The sequence below is a fragment of the Gorilla gorilla genome, chromosome 13 (assembly GCF_029281585.2).
Source record: "Gorilla gorilla gorilla isolate KB3781 chromosome 13, NHGRI_mGorGor1-v2.1_pri, whole genome shotgun sequence".
In the NCBI taxonomy this organism is placed as follows: Eukaryota; Metazoa; Chordata; class Mammalia; order Primates; family Hominidae; genus Gorilla; species Gorilla gorilla.
The window spans coordinates 49,842,925-49,855,722 of record NC_073237.2 but is presented as its reverse complement, the minus strand read 5'-3'; the positions used below and the strand labels follow the sequence as shown (position 1 = coordinate 49,855,722).

The 12,798-nt window shown below is 38.9% G+C and overlaps 1 protein-coding gene across 4 annotated transcripts in view; it reads right to left on the bottom strand.

Annotated features, from left to right (window-relative positions):
• The window catches only part of ZDHHC21 (zDHHC palmitoyltransferase 21), a 131,255-nt gene that overhangs the window by 34,558 nt on the left and 83,899 nt on the right, over nucleotides 1-12,798 (bottom strand). Inside the window, exon 10 of one of the 4 annotated variants that reach the window (XM_063696373.1) lies at nucleotides 1,791-1,825. The exons of the other annotated variants lie outside the window; for them this stretch is intronic. Within the exon in view, the coding sequence (XP_063552443.1) occupies nucleotides 1,791-1,825 (35 nt within the window). The remainder of the gene's footprint in view (nucleotides 1-1,790; nucleotides 1,826-12,798) is intronic. 4 annotated transcript variants of the gene reach the window in all.

Genomic DNA, 12,798 nt, shown 5'->3' with positions numbered 1-12,798 from the left:
CAAATTTATCATCAGCAAGCCTGAATCACAAGAAATGTAAAAGGAAATTCTCAGACAGAAGGATAAAGATGCTACATGAAAACTAGGATCTACAAAAGGAACGAAGAGCACCAGAAATGATAAACATATGGGGAAATTTGAAAGATATTTTTCCTACTTTTAATTTTTTTTAAAAAGATAACTGACTGGCAAAAGAAAAGTAATAATAATGTATCAGGAAGTTTATAACACATATATCAGAAAAATATACAACAACAATATGCAATAGGACAAAGGGGGAAATAGAAGCAAAATGTTGTGTGTTTTTACATTATACTTGAAGTAGCATAGTAATATCTAAGGGTAGTCTGTGATATGGCATATTGTAATTCTAACAGAAACCATTAAAAATTAAAAGAGGTATACCTAGTAAACCAATAGTGGGAATAAAATGGAGTAAAGGAAAATACAGGGTTACTCCAAAAAAGGCAGGAAAAGGGAACAAAGAACAGATAGAACACTATAATTTGAATGTTTCTGTCCCTTCCAAAATTCATGTTGATATATAATTCCTAACATAATGGTATTAAGAGGTGTGACCTTTAGGAGATTATTAGGTCATGAGGGACCTGTCCTCATGAACAGATTAGTGCCTTATTAGAGGATTGAGGGAGTAAATTTGGTCCCTTTTAGCACTTTTGTCCCTTCTGCCACTGAGAATGCAACAAGAAGGTCATCAAACACTGAATCTGCTGGAGCCTTGATCTTAGACTTTCCAGCCTTCAGAACTATAAATACATTTCTGTTCTTTATATATTCTCCAGTCGCAGGTATTCTGTGATAGCAGCAGACATGAGACAAATAATAATCAAATAGCAAGATGACAGATTTAAACACAATTATAATGAAGTTATATGAAATGTAAATGGCTTAAGTCAGCAGTTCTAAAACTGGTCCATGATCCCTTCATACAAATTGAGACATAACATCAGTCTTTACTAGTAATCAATTGTATTGTCCATCATGAAAACTACAAGAAAAAAGCCAATTTCACTCACAAAAATACTTCATGAAACAGTAAAAGTTATTGATATAAAATTATAACCTTTCAGTATATCTCTTATAAAATATTCTTCTATCTAGTAATATTTCTTAGCTTAAAATCTATTTTGCCTGATATCAAGGTAGCTATTCTAGCTCTTATGATTACTGCTTGCATGATATCTGTTTTTTAATTTTCTTATTTTCAACCTATTTATGTCTGAATCTAAATTTTATCTTACAGACATATAGTTGGATCTTGCTTTTTATACAGTCTGAAAATGTTTGCCTTTTTATTGAGGTTTTTACTCCATTTACATCAAAGTATTATTGGTACAACTGGATGTCTGCATGCCATTTTTACAATTAGTTTTCTGTGTCTTATATTTTTTTCTCTGTTCCTTCCTTCCTGCTTTTGTATTAAACATCTATTTTTAGTGTACCATTTTAATTCCTCTATTGATTTTAAGCATATTTTACTGGCTTATTTTCTTAGCAGTTAGTGTAACAATTAGAATGTCCATTGTAACTCATCACAATCTATTCTGGATTTATACTTATTTAATTCGGTAAAATACAGAAACTTTGTTTCGATATAATTCCGTTTCCTTCCTTCCTCTTTCTCTTTTAAAATATATATATTTATACATATTTACTGCTTCATGAAGGATTTTCTTAAGTGATATTGACTTGTACATGTATTTTCTGTTATAAACCCAACAGTACTGTATACAGTCAGGACCACATAACAATTATAAATCTATACATACCTAACAAGAGCACTCTCAAATACATAAAGCAAAACCTGAAAGAATTAAAAGAAGAAATAACAATTCAACAATATTTAAAGATTTCAATACCCCATTCTCAATAATTGACAGAAAATCTAAACAGAAAAGCAGTGAGGATATAAAAGACATCAACAAACACATCAACCAACTGCCCTAACTGACATTTATAGAATACTGTAACCTACTATCAGAATACATGTTCTTCTCAAGCACATATGAAAAATTGTTCTAGATACATCATATGCTAATCCATAAAATAAATCCTAATAAATTAAAATAACTGAACTCATACAAAGTGTGTTTTCCAGCCACAAAGGAATTAAATTAGAAATCAACAGCAGAAACAAATTTGAGACATCTCCACATTCGGAAATTAGACAACATACTTCTAAACAATCCATGATCAAACAACAGATCAAATAGGAAATTAAGATAGTTTTAATTGAATAAAAAAGAACACCGCATATCAAAATTTATGTGGTACAGCTAAAGTAGTACAGGGAGGGCAATTTATAGCTTTAAAAATCTATATTAGAAAAAATAAAGGTTTCAACCGAATAACTTAAGCTTCCATCTCAAAAAGTAAACTCAAAGCAAGTAGAAAAAAAGAAATAGGGAGGAAATTAGAAATTATAGTACAAATAAAGGAAATGGAAAATGACAACAATAAAGAAAATCAAGATAAAAGTATGTATTTTAAAGAGATTAACAAAATTGACAAACCTTTAAGTACACTAACTACACAAAACAAAAAAAGAAGATAGGTTACGAAAATTAGGAATGAAAGAGAGGACATCACTACTGACACTACAAAAATTGAAAGGATTTTAAGGGACTACTATGAACAACTTTATGTCAACATATTAGATAACGTGAATAAAAGAGATGAATTCCTAGAAAATACATAAATTTCCAAAACAGGCTTAACAGGAAATACAAAAAATCTGAATAGACCTTCTCCACCCTGTGCTGGCCAGATGTCACACTCTACTCGGTGGTGGTGAGTGGGACGATGACAGTGGACTGGGCTGGGCAGGCAACCATCATGACACATGACACGATGTTTGCTCAAGGATTAAAGAGGAAATGTGTTGACTACAAGGAAGACATGGAAGGAGCCCTGATCAGTTTTGAGACTGTCCCTTCCTATAATCTTCAATGACAGTCACTTCTGGACATGTCCCTAGTTAAGCTACAGCTCTGCCACATGCTGGTCCAGCCCAACCTCTGCCACTGGGTCCTCATAACCAACACTGTCCTACAGATTCAAGAGAGATGACCCAGGATGGAAAATGGTGGATGGCGGTGCCCCAGGGTGAAGGGCAAGTGCTTCTAGACCACCTGGTCTCTGCAGAGATCCTGAGCCACTAAGTGGGAAGAGCTCCCTGAGCCACTAACTGGGAGCAGGAGGGGATGTACCCTGTTCCTGGCTTGGGAGACAGCTTGGGGAAACAGGGCCTAGTTTCTGAACTTTCCCTGGTCACCTCAGCACAGTAAACGAGGAACCCACAGAGCAGCATCTAAGAAATGGATAGCCCTCAAGCAAATAGAGGAAGTTTTCAAAAATTGCTAGGTAAGATATTTGAAAATCTGGAGAATAAAAACCCCAGTTCCATGGAAAAGCTTTTTTCAGATGTAGATAGTTCCTACTATGACCTGGTCATGGTGCAATGGGCATGGTGAGCAGCACCAATGAGGATGAAAGAATCCTAAAATTCATATGAAAATACAAAGGACGTAAGATAGGTAAAATAATTTTGAAAGAAAAGAACAAAGCTGGATGATTTATACTACCTGAACTCAAAACTTAATATAAAGCTACAGAGTGGTATTGCTATAAGGATAAGAACAACAGAACATAATTCACATGATAGAAATAAGCATTACATTTACGATCAATTGATTATCAATAAATTTGCCAAAACAATTCAATGGGGAAAGACAGTCTTTTCAGCCAATGGTACTGACACAACCGGATTATCTATATGTAACAAAATAAAGAAAACTTAGACCCTCACTTCACAGTATACATAAAAATTAACTCAAAATGGATCACGGTAGATATAAATGTAAAACCTAAAACTATGAAACTTCTAGATAAAAACCTGCATGACCTTGGGTTAAGCAAAGAGCTCTTAGATAATATCAAGAGCATGATCACTTTTACAAATGATAAATTGGAATTCATCAAAAATTTTGTGCTTCAAAGGATATCATTAAGAAAATGAAAAGACAAACCACAAACTAAAAGAAAATATTTGCAAATCATATATCTGATAAAGTCCTTGTATCCAGAACACACAATTCTTATAACAATAAGTAAACAATTTAATAAGTGGGCAAAAATTTTGAATAGACAGTTTATCAGAGAAGATATCCAAATGGTTAATAAACATACACATAAAAATACGTTCAACATCACTAGCCATTTGAGAATGTCAAATTAAAACTGCAATGAAATGCCACTACATATTAACTTGGATGGCTATAATAAAAAAGATAAGTCATTAGCGCAGATGTGGAAAACTGAAACCCTCATACATTTCTAGTAGTCAGGTAAAATGTGACACTTTTAAAACTAGTTAATAGTTTATTAAAAATTAAATATAAATTTACCATTCAATGCAGATTTCCACTCTTAGGTATCTACCCCAGATAAATAAAACATATGTCCACACATTTTTATGTAAATTCAAAGCAGTATTACTCATAATAGCCAAAAACTGAAAGCAATCCACATGTTCATCAACTGACAAATGCATAAGCAAAATGTGGCATATTCATAAGACAGAGTTCTGTTCAACAATAAAAAGGCATAGATTACGGACACATGGTACAACACAGATAAACCTCAAAAACATTACATTAAGTGAAAAGAGTCAGACATAAAAGACTACATAATGTATGATTCCATTTATAGTAACTGCCTAGAAAAATCAAATCTATAAAAGCATATTAGTGGTTGCCAGAGTCCAAGGGGTCTTTCTAAGGTGATGGAAATGTTCTAAAACTGAATTTTGGTGAAGGTTGTACAACTATACATTTACTACAAAATATTCAATTGTGCACAATATAACAGGTGAATTTTAAGGCATGTAAGTAACAAACAGGAAGAAAATATAAATACATCTGACAAAGGAATGGTATCCAGAATATATAACAAACTCTTTTGACTCAGTAAGAAGACAACCCAATTAAAAATGGTCAAAAGATTTGAAAGCACATCTCCATTGGCTGCAAATGCCATGAAGGAAAAAAAAGAAGACATCTCCAAAAGAAGAAAATACCAGATCAGTCAATATGCACATAAAAGATGTTCAACATCATTAGCCATCAGGCAAATGTAAATTAAAATCACAACCAGATACACTAGAGTGGCTAAAACTTGAAAAGACCCATAATACCAAGTACTGGAAAAGACACGGAGCAACTGGAACACTCATACATTGCTGGTGGGAGTGTAAAATGGCATGATCGTGAAAAATTTGGTAGTTTCTTATTAAATCAAACATAAACCTACCATTCAACCCAGTAATTCTACTCTAAGGCATTTATCCAAGGGAAATGAAAACATGTCTTTACAAAGACTTGTATGTGAATGTTCATGGCAGTTTCATTTATAGAACAAAATGGAAAGCAACCCAAATGTTTATAGTAAATGAATAGATAACAAATTGAAGATTGGTAATACAATGGAATTTGGCTCAGCAACAAAATGGAACAGCAGAATGAGTATGAACCCCCATGTCTTTTCACCTCATCCTTCAGTAGTGGTGGTAGCCACAGCATCACTCTTCAGTGGCAACATAAGGCTGCGCCCCAAGCAAGCCGCTAGGTTGTTGGTATGAAGAGGTGGGGCTCAGTGCCCTGAAGGAGTGTGTGTAAGATGGGGATGGCTACCTGGAAATGGGTGATGTCCCTAGAAAACCTTCCACATACCTACATGCTGCTTGTGTGTGTTGTTGGCCACCTCTCCAAGAGCAGAGCAGTGAGAGTATTCACTGGTCCTGTAGGAAAAGCAGTGGGGACTGAGACCTGGTACCATCTCCTGGTCCTCCCTGCAGAGAAAAGATGAAAACTAGCAAGAGCTTGACTAACAAATGCCTGGACTCAGATAGGAAGACTTCCTTTGTCTATTGCTTCATTCCTGGAAATTGCATTGGAACTGCCTGATTAAGAAAAAGCAAAGAATTCTGAAAGAAAAAAAAATAACAGAGAACAAAATATCCCAGAATTCCTAATAGAATAAATTACTGGCTGGTGGCTAGAGGTACCTGGCACTTGTCTCCTCCGGAAAGGACCTAAACAGTGAGTAGAAGATCACACATTGAATACAGACTCTTAGAGATAACACTGGAATTCAGCAGGGCAGTGTCAGAGAACTTCTGAGGCATGGAAGGAGAGAGAAGTGAAGCAGCCAGCCTGGTTGGGATAGGCTCATAGCCAGGAGAAACTTTCCAGTGCAGGGAAAAGGTAAGTGAGAGATCCCCCAGTTCACTTTTCCATTGCGAACTCCTGCAATCTTAGCCAAGGTAGAGCCCCTCAGCCCTCACAGGCCCTGAGACTAGCATAGGGAAATGCCTGAAGTCCATGCAACAGCATTGTTCCAGAAAGGGAGCTTGTTTTGGATGTGTCCCACACAACCCGAGACCCAAGCAACTATAGCATGGTGCCATTTGAGAGCTCAGCTCCCACCGGACTACATTCTTCCCTAGGGCCCAACACCCTCTCTATCTCCACGTCCCTGGAGCCCTGCTGCCATTCCACCACATCCACCAAGAGGGACGCAGCAGAACAATGCTGGCTGGACTCAGCAGTGTGGCTGGGTATCCAGCACTCTAGCCCAAGCAGTATCCTACATCCCAGGGAATGGACAGTGCAGTGGACCAGGGAGGCTGCTCTGGCACAAAGGGAGCTGAAGCACACACTCCTCAGAATCTGAGAGCGGCCTGCCTTGGGACAATGCCACTGAGAACAATGCAGCCCCTTCCCTAGCAGCAGAGTCACCGCACACCTGCATGTGCTTTCAGGAGACCTAGGGACCAGCTTGCCCCAGTGCCACGCAGAGGCCTGAGGACAGGTCTGCCCCAGCCCTCACCGCTGGCACCTGCACATACCATCCGGGGGTCTGAGGTAAAGTCTGTCCCACCCACTGCCACTGCTGCCTCCGTCCAAGTGCACCATCCAGGAGCCTGAGAACTGATCTGCCCTACCTGCCACCACTGGCAGCCACACACAGCGACACGAGCCCTGACAACAGGCCTGCTCTGCTCACCACCACCAGCACCTGTGCCTACCTTCTGGGGGTCTAAAGACAGAGCCACCCAGCCTACCAACACCCAGACACATCATCTGGGTACCTGAGAATTAACCCACTCTACCCACTACCATCAACATGCCCTCCCCCTCCACACAACTTAGGGGCCAGAGAACTTGCCTGCCCAGCTCACTGCCACTGCAACTGGTGCCCACACATGCTGCTTGGGGGCCTGAGGGTTGGCCTACCACCACTACTGGCATTATCAAAGCCATGCATACTGACCAAAGGCCCAAGGGCCCACCGACCTCTCTGGCCCACTGCCTCCACAACCAGCCCAGAGCAAGCTGCCTGGAGGCTCAAGGATTAGTCCACCTAGACCTACTACTGCAGTGCCCATGTATGCTGCCCAAAGACCCAAGGGCCAACATACCTAACCAACTGCCTCTACCACTGGTGACTGAGTACTAGCTCACCTGGTGTCCTCATCTCCAGCAAAGCCTCACCACAACCTTCACTAACAACCATAGCCTAAGCCACTGTGAACTTACAGACACTACTGATGCTGATTACACCCATAGAAATAATACAACGACTACACTACTGTGCCCACTCAGAATCAAAACCAAATCACCCTACCCAACCAACACTATAGATACATCTATAGGAAAAAGTATTTCCCTATGAAAGCCAATCCATAAAAAGGAAAAAGCAACTATTACATGAGATGTGCAGATATCAATGTAAGGACACAAGAAACATGAAAAAGCAAGGAAATGTGACACGTCCAAAAGAACACAATGATTCTCCATCAAAAGATTCCAACAAGAAAAAAATATCTATGAAATGCCTAGAAAAAATGCAGAATGATATTAAAAAAGCTCAGTGAAATATAAGAGAACACAATACAAAAAATAGGAAAGCAATTCATGATCTGAATGAGAAATGTATTTTTTATTATTTATTTAATTAACGTATTTATTTAAGACAGGGTCTCACTCTGTCACCCCAGCTGGAGTGCAGTGTGGCACAATCATGCCTCACACTGCAGCCTCAACCTCTCCCAGCACAGGTGATTCTCCCACTCCAGTCTCCCAAGTAGCTGGGACCACAAGCATGTGACATCCCAGGCCTAGCTAAATTTTTTTTGTTATTTTTGTAGAGACAGGTTTTCACCATGTCACCCAGGATGGTCTCGAACTCCTGAGCTCAAGCGATCCTCCTGCCTTGGCCTCCCAAAGTGCTAGGATTACAGATGTGAGCCACCTCACCTATCCCTGAGTGTGAAATTTAACGAAGAGATAAACATAAAAAAAGAACCTGATTCTCTCTTGCTGCCACCATGTAAGAAGTGCCTTTATGGGGCTGGCAAGATGGCCGAATAGGAACAGCTTTGGTCTGCAGCTCCCAGTGAGATCAATGCAGAAGGCGGGTAATTTCTGCATTTCCAACTGAGGTACCCGGCTCATCTCATTGGGACTGGTTAGACAGTGGGTGCAGCCCACAGAGGATGAGCCAAAGTAGGGTGGGGCATTGCCTCACTTGGGAAGCACAAGGGGTTGGAGAACTCCCTCTCTTAGCTAAGGGAAGCTGTGAGGGACCGTGCCATGAAGGACAATGCTATCCAGCCCAGACATTACACTTTTTTCATGGTCTTCACAACCTGCAGACCAGGAGATACCGTCAGGTGCCTACATCACCAGGGCCCTGGTTTCAAGCACAGAACTGGATGGCTGTTTGGGCAGACACTGAGCTAGCTGCAGGAGTTTTTTTTTTTTTTCCATACCCCAGTGGCACCTGGAATGTCAGCAAGACAGAACTGTTCACTCCCCTGGAAAGGGGGCTGAAGCCAGGGAGCCAAGTGATATAGCTCAGCGGATCACACCCCCACAGAGCCCAGCAAGCTAAGATCCACTGGCTTGAAATTCTTGCCACCAGCACAGCAGTCTGAAGTCAACCTGGGATGCTCAAGCTTAGTGGGGGGAGGGGCGTCCAGCAGCACATCAAAAAGCTTATCCACCACAATCAAGTGGGCTTCATCCCTGGGATGCAAGGCTGGTTCAACACATGCAAAACAATAAACATAATCCAACATATAAACAGAACCAATGACAAAAACCACATGATTACCTCAATAGATGCAGAAAAGGCCTTAGATAAATTTCAATACCCCTTCATGCTAAAAACTCTCAATAAACTAGGTATTGATGGAACATATCTCAAAATAGTAAGAGCTATTTATGACAAAACCACAGCCAATATCATGCTGAATGGGCAAAAGCTGGAAGCATTCCCTTTGAAAACTGGCACAAGACAAAGATGCCCTCTCTCACCACTCCTATTCAGCATAGTACTGAAAGTTCCAGCCAGGGCAATCAGGCAAGAGAAAGAAATAAAGGGTATTCAAATAGGAAGAGAGGAAGTCACACTGTCTCTGTTTGCAGATGACATGACTGTATATTTAGAAAACCCCATTGACTCAGCCCAACATCTCCTTAAGCTGATAAGCAACTTCAGCAAAGTCTCAGGATACAAAATCAATGCACAAAAATCCCAAGTATTCCTACACACCAATAGCAGACAAACAAAGAACCAAATCATGCATGAACTCCCATTCACAATTGCTACAAAGAGAATAAAATACCTAGGAATACAACTTACAAGGAATGCGAAGGAACTCTTCAAGGAGAACTATAAACCACTGCTCAAGGAAATAAGAGAGGACACAAACAAATGATAAAACATTCCATGCTGATGGATAGGAAGAATCAATATGGTGAAAATGGCCATATTGCCCAAAGTAATTCATAGATTCAAGGTTATCCTCATCAAGTTACCATTGACTTCACAGAACTAGAAAATACTACTTTAAATTTCACATGGAACAAAAAAAAAGAGCTGGTATAGTCAAGAGAATCCTAAGCAAAAAGAACAAGGCTGGAGGCATTATGCTACCTGACTTCAAACCATACTACAAGGCTACAGTAACCAAAACAGCATGGTACTACTGGTATGAAAACAGATATATAGACCAATGGAACAAAACAGAGGCCTCAGAAATAACGCCACACATCTACAACCATCTGTTCTTTGACAAATCTGACAAAAACAAGCAATGGGGAAAGGATTCCCTTTTTTAATAAATGGTGTTGGGAAAACTGCATGGCCATATGCAGAAAACTGAAACTGACCCCTTCCTTACACCTTATACAAAAAAATAACTCAAGATGGATTAAAGACTTACTGTAAGACCTAAAACCATAAAAACCCTAGAAGAAAACTGAGGCAATACCTTTCAGGACATAGGCATGGGCAAAGACTTCATGACTAAAACACCAAAAGCAATGGCAACAAAAGCCAAAATTGACAAATGGGATCTAATCAAACTAAAAAACTTCTGCACAGCAAAAGAAACTATCATCGGGGTGAACAGGCAACCTACAGAATGGGAGAAATTTTTTGCAATCTACCCATCTGACAAAGGGCTAATATACACAATGTACAAGGAATTTAAACAAACTTACAAGAAAAAAACAACCCCGTCAAAAAGTGTGCAAAGGATATGAACAGGCACTTCTCAAAAGAAGACATTTTGCAGCCAACAGACGCATGAAAAAAAAACGTCATCATCACTGGTCATTAGAGAAATGCAAATCAAAACAACAATGAGATACCATCTCATGCCAGTTAGAATGACAACCATTAAAAAGTCAGGAAACAACAGATGCTGGAGAGGATGTGGAAAAAGAGGAACACTTTTACACTGCTGGTGGGAGTGTAAATTAGTTCAACAATTGTGCAAGACAGTGTGGCAATTCCTCAAGGATCTATAACCAGAATTACCATTTAACCCAGCAATCCCATTAATGGGTATATACCCAAAGGATTATAAATCATTCCACTATAAAGACACATGTGCATGTATGTTTACTGCAGTACAATTCATAATAGCAAAAACTATGAACCAACCCAGTTGTGCATCAATGATAGACTGGATAAAGAAAATGTGGCACATATATACCATGGAATACCATGCAGCCATTAAAACAGATGAGTTCACGTCCTTTGCAGGGACATGGATGAAGCTGGAAACCATCATTTTCAGCAAACGCACACAGGAACAGAAAACCAAACACTGTATGTTCTCACTCATAAGTGGGAGTTGAACAGTGAAAATATATGGACACACGGAGGGGAACATCACACACCAGGGCCAGTCAGGAGGTGGGGGAGCTAGGGGAGGGATAGCATTAGGAGAAATCCCTAATGTAGGTGACGGGTTGATGGGTGCAGCAAACCACCATGGCAAGTGTATATCTATGTAACAAACCTGCATGTTCTGCACATGCATCCCAGAACTTAAAGTATAATAATAATAAAAAAAAGAACTTAACAGAAATAACGGAACTGAAGAATTCAATGAATGAAATAAAAAAATTCAATAGAGAGCTTCAACAATAGACTAGATCAAACAGAAGAATTTCTCAACTTGAAGACAGGTCATTTGAAATAATTCAGTCAAATTTAAAAAATGAAGAAAGCCTACAATGACACAAGGGACCTCATAAAGTGACAAAGTATTCAGATCTTGGGAGTTCCATGAGATGAGATGGCCAAAGGCACAGAAAACTTATTTAATGAAATAATAGCTAAAAACTTCCCAAGTCTTGCCAGAGATACAGGCATCTAGATAGACAAAGTGCAGTGATTCCCAAGTATATTAAACCTGAACAGGTCTTTTCCAATGCACACACCATATAGTCAAACTGTCAAAAGCCAAAGCCAAAGGAAATAAATCTAAAAGCAGCAAGAGAAGAGCATCAAGTCACATACAAGGAAATCCCCATCAGACAAACAGATTTGTCAGTAGAAAATTTATAGGTCAGAAAAAATGGGATGACATTTTTAAAGTGCTGAAACGAAAAGAAACATACTCACAACATGAATGAATCTTAAAAATATGCTGAGCAAAAGCCAGTGAAAAACAAAGGACAAAAGCCAGCCACAGTGAATTGCACTTATAATCCCAGCCACTCGGGAGGCTGAGGCAGAAGGATTGCTTGAGCCCAGGTGTTCGAGGTTACAGTGAAGTTATGATCATGCCACTGCATTCCAGCAGCCTGGAAAACAGAGAGACTTCGTCTCAAAAAAAAAAAAAAAAGAGAATTTCATTCATGCGAAATTCTGTAAAAGGCAAATCTAACTTACAGTCACAGAAAACAGATCCGTGTTTCCTGGAGGGGTGGGAGTTAAGGAGGGGGAGCAGTAAAGTGGCCTGAGGAAACTTTTTGGGTGATTGAATATTCCATATTTTGAATATGTTGATAGCTACATGGATATACATATTTCTAAAAACTCACTGAAATGTACTTAAAATGAATACATTTTGTTGTGTTTAAACTATCCCTCAATAAAGTGAACTTTAAAATGGAAGACAGAAAATAATCTATTAAACTCCAAATTATATTTTAAAAAGTATGATAGAAAATAAAAACATAAATTCTTATTTCAAATAGGAGGAGTTACCTCCTATTTGAGGTACCATTTCTTACATGAATATTACAATTAGAAATATATAGGTAAATCCTTCTGAAATTTTTAAGATAACCACTGGAAGAATTAAATGCATGCTATACTTCAAGGACACAAATGACACTGTAAATCAGATGTGAAAAAATGTGCTAAACAAAAAATTGGTGTGATATTTTTCCTCAGTGTGGTTTTTACTTC